Consider the following 16,706-nt stretch of genomic DNA (forward strand, 5'->3'; position numbering starts at 1 on the left):
CTCCCCTATGAAGCACCTGGTTTAACACTTCTCCTTACACTACCCATCACTACAGTTTTTTTCTTCTAAGGGGGTTGAGGCATTTGTTGCCTCTTTTCCCTTCAGGCACTGTTACACTCCCCCTACTCTTTCAATTATTTCCCATCCCCAGTAAATGACGTAAAGGACATTTCCATTTTCTGGGTAGTGGCTCATTTAAGACCTCTAACAAAGAAAGTGAATTTCTTTACCAGTCCTCTCTCCTCGAGGGCCTTGTTGTTTGCAGTTCATGGGCACTGCTCAGTGTCTGTGCTGCCTCCTCTTGCAGAACACGCTCCGGACCCCGGTGTACACGACCTCCATGCGCCGCAACGCCATGGGCTTCGGCCTGGTCTTTGAAGCTGACCTCTACACTACCAGGCACATTTCCCACTGGGTCCTCCAAGGCGTGTGTCTCACCCTCAATGCTGAATGACAGTCAAAAATAGGCACCACGTTCTTCCCCCAGAATGAAACCCTTCAGAGGTGCAGGGAAAAAACCCTGAACCCAGGCAGAGATCCAGCACCATGGGTGGGGTTGTGTTCACTTAGGCACACCTGACTTTAGTTAGTATTAGCTTGGTTGTATTATATTCCCAATAAATGTGTTTAAGAATAGACTGGTTTTTGTAGTTTGTGTTTCCTTTTGGAATGGCTCCAAGGCAGTCTGTGGCTGCAAAGAGAGAGTCCCGCACACACAAAGACTAAGGTTTGCCTGGGTGGTTGTAAGAAATGTCTTTAATTGCCCAAAGCATCACTTCTGCACTGCCTGGAAGCGGTGCCTCCCACCAGCCTCCAACAAGTGGCAGGGTAGGTCACTCATACAACACATGACCATAAAAATATGGTGCCAACAACCAAAGTAACCAAACCAGCTGCTGGTTAACGCAACACACGTAAAAACAGTAAACCTCAGAGTAACAACCTTGCTTTAACCAACCCCTTTCTGATCCCTCCCCACCACTTGTGAAACAAATTCCAACCACAGAGCCAGCAAGGCGCGAGGCTGAGGCGGGTCTGGGCCTGTGGGACAGCGAGTGACAGGGTGCAGAGGGCAGAGCCTCGCCCGGGATCAGCCCTGCTGGAAGGGTCATGCTGCGGGAATGGAGCGGGACCACAGGCGGGAGAACAGCTCTGCCAGCCTGCCAGGGCCTGGCCGGGGACACACAGTGGTCCAAGGCTCTGCAGGGACACACACCAACACAGCTGCAGGAAAAGCTTACAAGGGGCAAACTACAGCTGGCGAGGGGAGGGGACAGGGCAGGCAGGGATCCTTCATCAGCTGTCACAGAGAATACACGTTCCAAAATTTTAAAGGCACATCATAAGCTTAGCAGCATTTGGGAGCCAGTGTTTCTTGCTGGTCCTACTCAGAGGCTGCAGACAAGAGTGAAGCAGAGGTGAACAGAATGTAAGAAAAATGGACAAACTAATGCTCCTATCCCAAAACCATATACTCTCCCAGCTCCTAGTATGCCTTTCTTTCCTAGAAAAAAAACAAAAAAAAAGAATCAAGTAGTCTAACAGCTGTTGGGTCTACCTGCTACTTACTAGAAAGGAGTAGGGGAATCTGGTCAAGTGCAAGGCAAGTCCATCCCAATCCACAAGGACAGAAATCAAGGATGCCAGGTTCTCCTGTATGGATCAGTTACATCACTTACAACTAAATACTCACATTTTAGAGGGGCAGCTCAGGTTTCTAGGCTGGCAGCAGCCAGCACTGTCTGATGATGCCCAGGACAACACTAAGGTTTTTAGGAAACAAAAATAATCCCTTTACAAAAAAAAGTGCAGGTTAGAGCATAAAGAACCATTTCCATATTGGATAGCCAGTTACATTTCCTCCCTGAAAAGGAGCTCTGAGCCAGTATGGAAGGTGCTACAAGTGCAGTGTACTGACTAGCGTAAAATGTGTCGTGAAGCTATTTGATTAAAAAAACCCAAAACGATCCCCACAAACAACCCAGTGTTCATACTCTTCTTATCAGGGTTGTTAACCCTTTAAATGGTGCTTCCCCCACCCATATTTTACTTAAAGCCACAAACCAAAGTATTTAGGATTAATCAAGTAGTGCTTGCTGGGGCTCTGGGGACGTCCTTAGGTCATTAAAGTGAACATACACGTGCCCAGCTTTCAGTGCTGCTGCGAGAGTGGCTGTGGCAGAGCTCAGCGATGGCTCTGGAGTGCTCACACACACAGTGGAGACAAGAGAGATAAGAGAACCCCTGGCAGGCCAAACGTTACCAGCCAATAGTGTGGCTGCAGTGTGAGGGAGGGGTGTTCTCTCCAAGAGCGCTCACTAACACAGCCCATGCCTCTGGCCACGTGCACTTACACTAAATGGAGCAGCACTTGGAAGCAAGCGGTCAGGTCCCTCTGATTTGGCCACAGCATGGAGTGGTTATATACCTTGCCATATGAACACAGTCCTAGGAGGTTTCGTTAGAGCAAAATGTATTAATGATGTACCCGGGAGGAGTTTGGCATGCATGGGGCATCAAAAGAAACTTCACCGCAGGTGCTATTTACCCTACAGGCTCACAGTGCATAACCAGCACAGAACAGCGTTTCCGTGGTGTTCTCAGACAGTTCTGTCTGTCCCCGAGTGCTTTCTGACCACTTTGCCTCCATGGACCTGATCCACCGCCAGGGTCTCCACCTCCTGCGGGGGCTGGGCGGGCGCGGCGTGGTGGATGCGGTGAGCCACCCCGATGTGCGCCTTGTGCGGCTTCTCGCGGGCGGGGCTGTGCGATTCGCCGGGCGCGCGATCCGAAGGGATCGGTGGAATGACCAACGGCCTCTCCTTGATCAGATGCACCTCTGCCGTTTCCCTGGCCAGCAGAAAGGGCGTGGGATCGGGCATGGCATCCACGGGCTCTCGCAGCACCAGCTTCCGGCTCTCTGACCCTATTCTGTAGGCCTCTTCGAACTCGGGGTTCAGCGGTGTGGACAGACTCTTCTTCATCCTGCGCCGCGGCGTCTCCGGCAGTTTGTCCTTGGGAGGGGACGGTTTGTAGCTGGACAGCACGGGGCTGCCAGAGGGGGTCCCCTCTGAAGTCCCGCTGGCACTCATCAGCTTCTTCTTGGCCGCGTGCAGCTGAGAGGTCAGATACGCAATCGTGCTCGCTCTCTGCTCCAGTTCACTGGACAACATATTGAGCTTATGGCTTTTCATTTTTAACTCTTCCAAATACTTCTTTTCTCTTTCTTTAATAGTGTTTTCCAGCACCATTATCATCGCGTTCTTTTGTTCAAGTTCTTTCAACAATTCAGTGTTTTCAGCTTCTTTGATTTTCAGTTGAGCTTCAAGATCTTTGCACTTACTTTTGAGTTCATCACTTCTTGAACCACCACTTTCTAAAAGAACAGGAGAAGCAGAAGTGTTTCAAATTAACAACAGCCATTATTTAAAACAGTATTTAAAATAGGGCTCCTCTTGCCATCCCTGAGAGGAATCCAAAAGATGAACTTCAGTCATCCCACACCATCCCTGATCCAGGGGATTATCCTCAGGGAATTATCTTATTCCTGCTCTTTACCTGTTGTTAACATAATACATATAAAATAACTAGGATCTAGTGTATACAAACACACACAGACACACATATACAAGCACAGACACAGACACATATATATAAGTTTTGTGGTTAATTACATCACCAGCTCAGCTAAGTTTTAAAAATAGTCTCACTCTTCTGCCCCTAAAATTTGTGTCCTGTGTTCCTACATAGCAAGCAGGGAACTGTCTAGTGGAGTCAGCAGTACCAGGTGCTATTCCTGGCTCTTTCACAGATTTCCTGTGTGACCTTGGGAAAGAATTTTTGACATTTACTTCATAAATAAATAAGTCTGGAGAACAGAAAAGAAAATACAAACATTGAAAAAAAATTAGTATACTGAACATGAACATGAAAAAAAAAAAGCCATGTATTCCTTACCTGACGAGTCTGAACTCTTCACAGTCAGCTCATAGGTTAAATCTGAGGAAAAAAAGTTGTTTATTTTTGTTAGAACATCATCATGGAGCCAATACATCACCCGGTGAGCAGATTTACAATGACAGCTTTCAATAACTACAGAAATTCTTCCCACTGCCCAAAACAAGAATAGGAGATTCACTACAAATTAGCAAATACATAAAACAACCGAACTATCAGCTTTTTAAAGAACAAATGAAAAAACTTGGCTTTGATCAGCCAGTTTGCCATGAGATACAAACTGCAGACCCTAAATCCACCCTGCTGCTGGGCTTTGCTCTGAGGTGTCCCAAGTGGAAGCAGTCCCTCCAGGGAATGGGTACCTGTGCAGCGCTGCTGCAGGCGGCGCAGCTCCGCGTGCAGCCCCTTCAGGGTGTTGGTGTGCTCCCGCTGCAGGAACAGCAGGTTCTTCTGGGCGCTCTGCAGCTGGTTCTCCAGGGTTGAGGTGGCCATCCTGACCTGCCAGGGAACAGACAATTCTACTGTTAATGCATTGATGGATGTGTGATCATCAAATGCCACAAAAGGTTTTTCTGCTTTAGGACTATTCTGATTACAAGTGCTCCAAGTTCATCAAAAGCCTAATTATACTGTAGGCGGGAGCAGGGAACTCATTTGTTTGGAGTTAACACATTTAAAGGATTAACTTCAGACAGTCTAAGTCATTAATCCTGTTACAAGTTAAAAGCAGAGTTCTGAGGAATGGGCTACTGTGCCTGTCTTGCTGAGGGCTTCCACTTACCCACGGAACACAGGGACTGGTAAAATCCTTGGCAAGAACAAGGGAGAAAGCACTAAAATGCAGCAGCTCTAAGGAAAAAGGCAAAGCAGGGGTCTGAGCACAGCAAGGCTGGTGTCACTGCCATGGATGTGGCTGCCAGGGGTGCCCAAACTGAGATATGGGCACTGGCACAAGGGAAGCTCTGGCTGCTCTTGGGTCCCCTCAACATTGGGCCCAATGACACAGAGCAAGACACAGCTAATGCTTCACTCAAAGAGAAAACAAACAGATTTTTCTTGCTCAGGTTATGAGTACATGGAAACCACTGGGTTTCCCTTACAGAACAGCCTTGTAAAGGTAAGCCTTGGCTACAGCAGTGCTCACACACAAAGACGGACACAGAATGATGCTGACAGATATTCTTGAAGACCCCAGTGCTGCCAGTAGGAAAGGCTAAATTCTGTGGTATGTGTAGAAACCATCACAGTAATTAGGTTACAAGGGAAGAGTCACAACTCCTGTTGTCTGGACAACCACCTGCAGTGGCACTGCAGCCATGCCTGGAATTATGGGACCACACAAGGTGTCCAAGATGAACCTTAATGGGTTTGCCTTGCATGGCAAGTGTTATCCATTGGGACTCTTTGATACGCAGTCTTATGGCAAGAATTTTTTTCTACCAGTTTAAAATTGATAGAGCATAAGCTCAGAGCAAGTGACACACTTTTGTTATTCCTAAACATATCACAGCCCTGTGTTTAATTTTATACTTTTATTCCCCAAAAGAACACCAGACTTGGTATTCCTGCATCTTGGTGACGCACTAAAGCACCTGGGGATGTGGTGTAGAAATCACACACACAAAGCCCTCCTGATTTCATCAGTGACCTGAACTGACTTTGTCTTCTACTGACTTATCTCTACAGAAACAAATATTTGATTGTTAAAAAAATAAAATGAAGGTGTGAAAGATGTTAAGAAATCCACTTCTGTGCAGGAGCCAAACAGCCTGGTTACCTTGTAACAGAGATCAAGGATTAAGTTCAGTGCCCAGGAATGTGGGTAGTGGTGCCAACTGTGCTTTGTTGTGTGAATGGGTCATTTTACAATTACCATCGTTAGCAAACAAGCAAAAACAATGGACCAAACACATTCTAAAAAGAGATTTCCAGGGTGGTTAAATTTTGCAACACCCCATCATTGCCACACCAGTGGTCCCTCACAGCCACAGTGCTGGAGGGCTGTTGGAAGGGGCACTACACAGTCACAGCAATTACTGTGGGGCACCATTAATTCTGAGGAGTGAGGATATTTAAGCTGTGATACATTTTCATAGTGACATCCTCTTGCAAAGCTGACATCAGACAGACAGGAGCTTTACTGAATCATCCTATTCCTTCAGTGTTCATCCTGCTCTGATCGACCGAGCATGACAGCAGGATAAAGCCACAGCTGGAGCTCTGACTGTGCAGGACACTGAGGCTCAGAAGGGATTCCTAATCGAGGAATGTATTTTCCAAAAGAAACCCTAAGCTGTCATAGAAGTAGGTGAAAGAAGAGCCTCCACACAATAGCCCAGAGCTCCTGTTTTTACAATGGGTATTAATGGTGGCTTTACACCTGTAACCATAATCTGAACAGGAAAATACTTGCCTGAATAGGAAAATATTTCATCACCAGAAACAGACAGTAACTGTTCATAGCTCAGTCCTTGCAAATAAACATGTTCATTAAAAACTACTTCCTAAATGTTAAAAAAAAAAGAAAAAACAGAACAAGGCTCTCACTATTAATCTCCTCAATTGCTTTTTTGCTTTGATCTTCTGCATCTGAAAGATCACACCAGAATTACCTGCTCTGAAGAAAACAAATATAATCAGAGGCAAGTGAGTGTTATAGGCTTAGGAAGAAAATAAGAACTACCAGCATCAGAGCATCATCTTCTCTGCAGCAGCAGTAAGTTAATCAGTGAGATCAATTAAATCAACCCACAATGAATTTTAGCTGCAGCCCCTCTGCACTAAGGAGTTTCCCACAACCCTCTGCAGCCTTTCTGTGCTTCTCCCCCTCACAGCAGCCTGGGTGTCTGCTGTCCACTCTCCTTCCCTTCAAGGGAAGGGGAAGGCCAGCGAGGTGAAGCCACAGCCTCCATGGATGTGTAGGCAGCAGATCCAGTTCCAAACCCACCCACCTGCTCAAGCCTTTTTACACAGCACTGCCAGCACTGTGAGGTCTGCCCCCTGTGCTCTGGGAAACAGCCAAAACCATGCACTGTCAAACCAGGGAAAGGAAAGGTCTCTTGCACAGACAGTCACTATACAGAGACACAGATTTGCTATGTCCCATAGTCCTGGGATTGCACTAAGCTGATTTCATCGCAGGCTCTCTGAAACAAGGAGGTCAAACACCACAAAAGAAACAGCAAATGCAGATGTCAGTGGTGCCCTTTACAGCCCAGAAGAAAAATATCCACCTCCCACCATGGAAATTGGTGAGACAGCCTCCCAAATCTACCAGGCTGTGGCTGGATGCCAGCAGATAAATGACACCAGTGTGGGAAGAACACTGTGACTGCACACACAGCACAAAGTTATGTCACTATGGTTTTTCCCTCTTCCCCTTTGTCTCCAAACAAAAAAAAAAAAAAAGGTTTGCTATGTTCTTACACAGACAGAACTGTGCAATGCAGAGCTTGGCAAAGTCCCCTGGGAACGTTCACAGCATTTGGGAAGGATGACAGAACACTAAAGGGACACTGCAGTGTCCAGGGGTGATGGTGCCACACCTCCTCTTTGGCAGCAGGACTGGCCCGGAACACCGAATGTCCAACCTGTCAGCAACAGAGGCTTTGTGTGGTGTGGATTGTGCAATGCATTCCACCCTTCAAACATCCACAATTTCTCATTTGTCAGGATCACCACAACACCAAATGTTTCTATATATAGCTCAGAGATTGAGCCTCAGCTCCTGCAAATGATGGGTTCACAGTTTCTCTTGAATGTAGCCAAGGAGGAACAAATGGAATCAGTCAAACAGAATTCCCTTGGGAATGTTAAGTACAACACTTTCATCATGACTGCACCTACCTAAGCCATCATCTTCCAGTAAAGCAGAGAAGGTAACTTCAATTATCATTCCTGTAAGCTCACCTTGAAAGGAACTGTTCTGTCTCCTTACAAGTGCATGTTCTCTTGAAAAATACACACACAAAATCTTATATGGAAAAGGAAAAAATATTAAACAGGAGCTTTTAAAATGCAACTTAATCACATGCTCACCATAAACAGTCACTACCATTTTAACAGCCACATCTTGACTTGCAGAGGATGTGCAGGCTCCAGGCCTTTTTGGATCTTAAGCATTTGGAGAGAGTTCAAAATGTTTCAAGGCAACAAGCATCTGGCTGCCTATCAGAAGCCTTTGCACAAAATCAGAGCATCTCATGCCCTGCTGCAGATAGAAGGAAGGAGATGCTAATCTCTGACCTTAGACACAAGTCCAAAGGATGGAATGAAGCCCAAACAACAGTGATTTAACATTTTCATTCCTGTTTGGTATCCACTCAACAGAACACAATAACCTTGTTTTACGTGGATGGGGTGACCATCACCTGAGAAGCTGCTTTAGCTCCCTGCCAACTCATAGCCTTGAAATATGTATGGGCAGACATTTTCCTCTTGACTGCTCCCTGGCCAGTGCTCCATCAAAATGTAACAGAAGCTGCCAAAATGTTATTTGTTTGCTATACAAAATACAATTTCAAGAACTAAGTAAGGACAGTGGATACCTCTTGTAAGAACCTCCAAAGTTTTAGCCAGACCCCATTTTAAAGATTTTCACTGAACTGACCAAACAGCTCTAATGCTGAAATTACTGACAGTCACTTTGTTGTTCTTTGCTTAGATCAGCTCTCCATCTCTGAGACATAATGCCATCTCCAAAGTGTTTGCTCAGCTCCTTTCAAAGGACATAACAAAGGAGACCCTGCAGCCTCCACAGCCAACTCAAGGGCTTTGCTCTCCTTCTGCCTGGACATTTGTTTTAAGTCCCTCACAAACGGATTCTATCACACCACTACACCTCTCCTGAAGCAGAGGGGCAGTAACACAGCTCAGTGACAAACTGTTCCAGTTCCAAATTCCTGCACACCCCTCATCCACCCGTGTATCAGACGAAGCCAGTTCAACTAGTCCAGTGCTGCTGAAGTCAAGCTTTTCAGACAATACACTCAGCCTACACATCCACCTCGGGCCATCCTTCCCCTTCTCCAGTGCTCCCTTATCAGTAACACCTCTAGCAGCAACACCTCTATCCTCAGCCTTCTGCATTACAATATAACAATGCTTAAACATCATTAGTGACCCAGTTCTCATCTTCTTTTCGTTTCTGTGTTTTAAAACCAAGCAAGATTAGTAGTTCTCTCCTGGAGACAATGGAGAGGAAGAAGGAACTGTGCCACTGTCCTCCCAGAGGAAGGACATGATTTCGCCTTCTCAGCTCCTTTTCCATTTCTACTGCTTTTGATGCTATTTTACTCAGTGGTTTCTCTGCCTGACTTTCCCATCATTTTCTGATCAGAGGCTGTGTAAACTCTTTACAGTTAACCTCTGAATGTTCTGCAAGCACACATTTCAGCATTTTAATAAGAAGATGATTTTTTATTATTCCTACAGCAGCTGGTATGGCAGCAGGAAGAATAATTTGAGTGGACACCACCCTGGTAGCAATGATTTAATTCTGGATGCTCCAAAGGAACCAGCTGCTACTTTTACACAGAACTCACTGACTGCCTAGGTGCCTGACTGTCTACCTGGAATCAGGAGCACGGACAGGAATAGTTCACATGGTGTTTTCTCTGTCCTTGAGACCACCCAACCCCAGAGCTGTCACAAGGGAAGAGATTAAAAGGAATCAGATGTTAAAATCACCACTGTGACAGAGACTATTAGAGAACCAAATCAAATAGTCCTGCAGTGGCATTTCATACAGACACAGTTATTATGACCAATACCAGGGTGTGCAAAGCTATGGCTGTACAGCTGTCAGGAACAAATTGCCTACTCTGGCAGGAAGCTTTGAAAATTACCCAATTTGAGCCTAATTCACTTCAGGGAGACAAAGAAAGCATTACCTAAATGACACTGACTACTTCAAAAGAACCCCTTTAACAATGATGAAGTGACAATAAAATCCCTCACAAGCAAGATTACATCTCAGGTAGAGGAACAGGTTGCTTCTCTCCTGCTCTCTAGCACACGTTCCTAAAGAATGGCTCTTCTATTTCATTCAGCCTTTAATTCTGAGGATAAAACAATTTGTTATTTTAATATAACCTCCAGCAAAGCCACAGAATGCAAACTGCACCCCAATCACAACCAGGCAGTCACAAAATTGCAAGGACACGTTAGTCTTTCTAGCAAACCAACTTCTTTTGTCAGAAAATTGACAAGAAAATTAATATTCAATTCTCCCAGACTAACACAATATAGATGTTACACATAAACCTGAGCCTCATTCTGTTTTTTTTCCAAAATCATTAAGAAAGTTCTCCAGCTTCAGTTAAAGCTGAATCAGGACTTAAGTTAGTAAGGTAGGCTGTGGGTGGTTTTGGTAGAAGGATCTGTTAAGTATAACTCCAAATTCCTGCTTAGAAATAACACCATACTATGGAATAGTCATGGGCTTTATTCACAGATCACATACTCACTTATGAACACTGCATGCCCTCTCTGAATTTATTGCCCTCTATGCTCAAGAATGTGTGAATTGCACCAGAAACTGAAGAAACTTTATTTGTGCAATATAAAAATTTGCCCTTTCTGAAAGCTGCTGAAATACAAACCGAAAGAATTACTACACTGGTTTCACACAACCAACTTGGCTGGGCCTTCACCTGCTCCCAAACTCGACAAAAACCCATCACCACATGGACATGCACGCATTTCACCACCCAGCTCAGCCATGACTTTGTCTCACCCATCCCACTCACACACACTGAACAAGAATTTAGTGCTGCATTCCTGAAACGCTCCAGAATCACCTTCCTGGTCATTCAGTGAACCAGGTCAGGGAACTGGTGCAGCTGAAAACAAACCCATTTTCCCACTGCCTGTTTCCAGGTGGCGGGTTCACTGTGCAGCACTGTAGATGCCTGGGGAAGGTGAAAAAAACAAAAATAAAAAATAGAATCTGAAAGCAGGTCAGGGGGTGGTACAGGCAGAACTGCTTCCTGCAGCAGCGCCAGCTCCAGGCACTCGCCTGAGCTTGAGCTCCTACTGCATGAACTGCAGAAATTATGATTTTCAGAGGTTACCAAAAATATTTGTGAAACGCTGAAGCCTTACAGGAAGCTAAATCTGTCCAGAGAGATCATTTACAGAGAGCAGCTATTGCAAAGCAACTCTAAAGAACTGCACAACTATTTCCAGGCAAGTGTAACAGGCTGAGGAGATGCTTTTCTCTAATGCATTCTGTGATGCTGTTTCATAAGGCATTGATTTTTATTTTTTTAGAACAGCAACTACGATCAAACACACAAAAACTGGTCCCCACTATGCTAAAGGTTTTGAGAGCTGCTGATGAGGGAAATCTGGTAGTGGTGATGACCTAAGTCCAATCTTTCTTAAGCAAGATTTTTTTGGTGTTAAATAGGATGCCAAGACGAAGGATCCCAAACAGAGGTGCTTTATACCCTCCCTTACATAACCCAGGTATCTCAAAGTGAGAAAATAAAGCCACACAGCTTAAACCAAGCTTTCCTGAGGCTGGAAAGGAAACAAGCAGACACACTTCTATTACAAAGGGAACCTGCTGGTTCTGACATCATTCCCACGGCTTTTCCTCACAGATGGACTCTTCCCGAGCTCCACACCTCTGCTCCACAGAAAGGCGATCTGCCGTGCCTTTTGTGCCCTCCCTCCGGGCACCGACTCGGATTACAGGCAGCTACTGTTCCCTGGCATATTTTCAGCCTTTCTGGAGACAGCTACCATTCTGTTCATGGAGAAGCCATGACATTTAAGAGTTTTCAGTCAGTCCTGCACTGTTTTTAAATAACACTAATTTTAAACCCTATCTGTCTCAATCAAATAATTAAAACCAACAAGAAGCAATGTATTTTAATATTTTAAATACAAACCAAAGGTTTCCTTGGAGTAAAATGAGAACAAACATGCTCCCCAATAGCAGGAAAGAAATCACAGTCCAAAGAAAAGCCTTTTTTCAATGATTATTTAAAACCACTCAAACTAACAGCTTGCAGAAGCTCCAATACTCTGAAAACATATGTTTCAGCAATATTTTGTCATGCCGCTAATGTCTAGTAGTAAATAAATTTATTGTTGCTATTTATAGTACCATGGTCTTTAACATCACCAGGAGAAATGAGCTGGTAGATAATGGCAAAACATTATTAAACAAAATCGTTCACTGCTCACGTGGAGATGGACTAACATCATCATCACACTGATGAACATCCTGGTTTAGGGGAAGATATTTTTTACATCACTTAAAAAGGAGCACAGAGACAAATCAGGCCCACATCCACTGATGATACTACAGCCAGACAGGTGAAGGTGATGGAACAGAGGTGAGGGACAGCAGGTGCTAACCAGGGGGATGACATTCCCACTCTGCTCCACTCAATGACCCATTTGCCACCTTCATGTGCTGTTCAGGTGTACATTGGATTCGTGCACAAGAAGGGAGCTGAGGGTTTGTCTCAGCAGAGCCCTGCTGATAAGGGCTGTGCCTGGACAAAGGGCACCCTCCCACCTCAACCCCAGCCAGGCCGTGGGCACAGGGCCCTGGAGCTGCTCCTGGGGGGCTCTGCTGGACCCTTCTGGGGGTGCTGGCCCTGGTTACACAACTGGCTCATGGCAGCAGCCCCTGGCAGAGCAGCAGAGCTGTGTCTGTGCTGTGGGACTGTCACAGCCACTCGTGTCCCCGCGTGCTGGGCACCTGTCCTTCAACACCAACATCTGTAAATCTCCTTCTGCTGGCTGTGCTTTCCAAAACAGCAATAAGGAAAAGCTATTTCACACATTCATCTCTGCCCCTCCTCAACTTATTTGACTGCTGAATTTTCAGTAAAGTGCTACTCAACGAAACCCATCACTTTTTAGTGACTAACAGAGACATACACAAAAATATGCATAGAAAGTATCACTTTTCAACAAAAAAATTCTTCAGCATTATAAATCTTCAGAAAGATGAAGATGTCTGTTCTCTCCATAAAATAAATTACAACTTGCTACCTTTTTTAAACTTTACTATGCAAAATGAAGTTAAACATGAACTTGAGTAAAATAATTAATCTTTTTACTCAATATGAAAACAATCCTTCATAGTTTTGCTACTTTAAATCCCTATTTTTAAAGCTACAGAACAGAAATGAGATGCCTGAAAATTAGAACTGTCCTCCCTCTATTATGCTGTATACAATGTTGAATAAATATTTTATTTTACTTTACATTATCATCCACATTTTGCCATAACAGCATTGGGGAGTTTGTGTTCTGCCTCCTGCAGTTAAAGGACTGACTAATGTGGTAGATCTGAATGAACAAATATATCACCCCTAACACCTACAGCCTCCTGAAGTAGGGCACGCTAAGGAACAGTGAGATTTTTGTAACAAAACACATTTAAAAAATAATTTTAAAGGCCTGAAAGTATGCAGCTGTATCTGAAATCTGATGTAAAGGAAACAAGGGTAAGAAATGAAATTATTGCTGTTCTACAGTTTGCAAGAACTACTGGACTGGAAACTACTTAAGAGTATCTGGATTGCTCATGAAACCTTTGTCTTTTCTAAGGGGATGAGGGAGGAAACTTTACAGAGATATTAAACAGAAGTACAACAAGAGGATGAAAACAAGTGGTTAGCATCAGTTTAGCCAATATTCTTTCTTTCCACTTGAGCAGCTGATACTTTCCTCTATTATGACCTTCCTATCTTTGTTGTTTTACTAAAAATGACTGCTGGAGCCTCAGTACAACCAAGAGCTTGAAAAATCAACAATATTACAAGTCAGCCATTATCTCTGTATAAAGCATTTGCTTTAAATTGTCACACCAAAAAGCAATGTGCAGTTTAAAAGCATAAATGTCAGTGTCCCAGAGGCTCAGTCATAATAATGCACTACAGAATTGCATTCACTAATGAGCAAATTATATGCGAAAAGGCACTGTATTTGCAGTCACATCCATTTGTCTTTTATTTTTTAATTAAGGACTATAATTGATATTGCAAAAGCTCAATACAGCTTTTTAAGTGCAAGCATCTTACCATCTAAGTAAAGCCAACAAGTACCCTGGATGCTTCCTATGCACCTGCAATGCAGATCAAAACAGACAATTCCACCCCGAGGGCTGCCTCAGCTTCTGTGTTCGCATTTACCTCCAGTGTCTCAGCTTTACTCAATTTAATAAGCTGGGCTCAGGTGCATTCTGCCGCTGTCCAGGGCAGGAAGGGCCCCTCCTTCCTCCCTGCTGTCCCACCCCGTGTCCTGCGTAGGGAAACTGCGTCTGAAAGCATCTCCATGTCTGAAGACGCCCTGACTTCTCTGCTGGCAGATCCACAGATGACAGGCGTTCTCCTCCAAAGGAAAAACCTCCTCCTCTCAGTTATTCCCTACCCACTCCAAAATAAACACAATCCATCCGTCCAGCCCTTTGCAGGCCCTGTGTTGCTCACGAAAAAGACACTGTCGTCACTTTGCAAAGTGGAAAGGTGCGATGCAAAGGCGCCTGCGAAGGATGCGGGAGGATGCGGTGTGAATCCTGCCCCGGTGGGTGCGGGCGGTGCAGCGATGGGCGGCCGCTCTCCTCCTCTGGGGCACATCCCAAACAGAAATACCGACACGTCCTTTCCCCCGAACGGGCACAAACGGAAAGACAAGGGGGGTACAGCGGGAAGCAGGGCAGTCCCTTCACCCCCTGTGCCCCAGTGACAAGGGCCCTGGGTGCGCTCCGGAGCGCGCAGGAAGCGCTTTGGGCCAGCGCCAGCGCCCGGAGCACCGGCCCGGAGCCGCCCTGCGCGCACCCGCCGCGCCGCTCGCCGCCCCAACGGCCGCCCCGGCCCGGGGGCTCTGCCCGGCCCTCGGGGGCCGATCGCGCCCCCCGCCAGGCTATCTCCGCCCGGCCGAGGCGCGGCTCCTCCACCCGCCGCGGGTCCCGGGGCCGCGGCCGCGGGGCGCCCCCACAGCCCCGCCCGCCCCCACGGGAGGGTCCCTCAGCGGGCGGCGGATTCGTGCCAGACGCAAAAAGGCCCCAGCAGCGATGCCGCCTCCCCGCTCCGCACCCGGCCCCGGGGGTCGCGATGCCGCCGACGCCCCCTCAGCGGGCCGGGGCGGAGGGCACAGCGCGCCGCAGCCCCCGCGCCTCAGCCGCCGCCCCGCCCGGCCCCTCACCTGCTCGGCCCCAGCCGGGTCCNGGAGAGCGCGGCCCCGCCCGCCCGCGCGCGGGGCGGGGCGTGCGCGCGCACGGGAGCGCGCACCTGGGAGAGGGAGGAGGAGGAGAATGGGAATGGGAATGGGAATGGGAATGGGAATGGGAATGGGAATGTGGGAAAAGAGGGGATGTGCGTTCCCGGGAGAGCCTGTCCTGGTTTAAGACCAGTGGAAATTAAGCCCCACTCAACTCCCCCCCCGCGGTGGAATGGGGAGGAGAATCAAAAGTAAAGGTTGTAGGTTGAGATAAGAACAGTTCAGTAACTGAAAATAAAGTGAAATAGCATAATAGTAATAGATAATAATGATAATAAAAATGAAAAGGAAAAACACCCCAAACAAACGTTGCACGATGCAATTGCTCATCTCCAGCTGATTGATGTTGCCCCTCCCCAAACCCAGAGCAGCCCCCCGGTGTGACTCCCCCAGTTGTGCCACTGGGCATTTTGTTCTATGCTGTGGAATATCCCTTTGGCCAGTTCAGTCACCCGTGCCAGCTTTGCTCCCTCCCAGTTTCTTTTGCAAACCTTCTCACTGGTAAAGCATGATACACAAAAAAAAGAATTATTGACTTAGGATAAACAGAACTTAACAAATACCAAAAGAGTGTGTTATCAACACCATTCTCATTCCAAATCCAGAACACAGCACTGTGAATGACTGAGCTCCCTCCCAGCTGAAGTGAGGACAGAGGTGCACCAGGTGTGTCCGTGTGTTGGGAGCAGCGTGTGCACGTGTGTGCTGGTGTGAAGGATGAGGGGGTGGAAACACATCTGTGAGCAGAAGCTGTGGTGTGTGCTCCAAAGGATCATGGCAACACGTGTGTGGATGTGTAGGAAACAGCCTACCTGGAGTTTTGGGGGTGTTTGTGCTATTGGCACACGTGTGTGTGAGTTTCTCCCAAGCCTGCAGAAACAAGCACAGCTGCAGCACAGCCCCAGGAGAGCTGTGGGTTGCAATTCCCGCAGCCTGTCCTGCTCTGCACTGCCATTTCTGCATCAATATATGAATAAATGTGACCTTCAGCTGCCCATCAGTAGGGCAGGCTCTGGGTGTGCAGCCCTACATGGTTGGACATTCTCTGCATTTTCTCTACAAATCAGTGTTGAAGATTTGGCACATGGCACTGGCCTGTGATTCTATCTCTGGCAGATGCACACAAACATTTATGGATGCTTTTCTATGTCTGTAATGGAAATAAAATACTTCATTATAAGGGGCTTCAAAATTAAGAGACAGAAGCTTGGCTTTTTGAAGCAACCAACAGAAAAGGCCAATAAAGTTTCTATAAGTGAGAGATAATTTTCTTAGTCAAAAGATGCACTGTACACAGCACAGGGAAATATTTCACACCTTCACCAAAATCAAATTCAGCATCAAGCTGCTGACTCTGGCTCTACCTACCTTCAAGGTGATTCTGTTGTGTGTGAGGACACAGATGGATCTTTATGTTTTGCACCTTGCAGCTCCTAAAGCCAGGGAAAAGGAAGCACAACATAGCCTAGAGGGAAATAGTTTAAAGAAAGTTCATTAGTCCT

At 46.3% G+C, this 16,706-nt stretch overlaps 2 protein-coding genes across 2 annotated transcripts in view; one reads left to right on the top strand and one right to left on the bottom strand.

Annotated features, from left to right (window-relative positions):
* The window catches only part of DNAH10 (dynein axonemal heavy chain 10), a 48,757-nt gene extending 48,303 nt beyond the window's left edge, over positions 1 to 454 (top strand). Inside the window, exon 74 of the mRNA XM_041488265.1 lies at positions 308 to 454. Coding sequence (XP_041344199.1) covers positions 308 to 454 — 147 coding nt within the window. The remainder of the gene's footprint in view (positions 1 to 307) is intronic.
* A 293-nt stretch (positions 455 to 747) lies between these two features.
* CCDC92 (coiled-coil domain containing 92) lies at positions 748 to 15,145 on the bottom strand. Its single transcript, XM_041488745.1, has 4 exons — positions 15,130 to 15,145; positions 4,320 to 4,455; positions 3,958 to 3,999; positions 748 to 3,376 (listed from the first exon to the last, which is right to left on the bottom strand). The coding sequence occupies exons 2-4, from the start codon at positions 4,447 to 4,449 to the stop codon at positions 2,601 to 2,603; spliced, it is 948 nt and encodes a 315-aa protein (XP_041344679.1). The 5' UTR covers positions 4,450 to 4,455; positions 15,130 to 15,145; the 3' UTR covers positions 748 to 2,600.
* Between the last annotated feature and the right edge of the window lie 1,561 nt (positions 15,146 to 16,706).

Source organism: Pyrgilauda ruficollis, unplaced genomic scaffold, assembly GCF_017590135.1.
Source record: "Pyrgilauda ruficollis isolate IOZ18807 unplaced genomic scaffold, ASM1759013v1 scaffold9, whole genome shotgun sequence".
In the NCBI taxonomy this organism is placed as follows: Eukaryota; Metazoa; Chordata; class Aves; order Passeriformes; family Passeridae; genus Pyrgilauda; species Pyrgilauda ruficollis.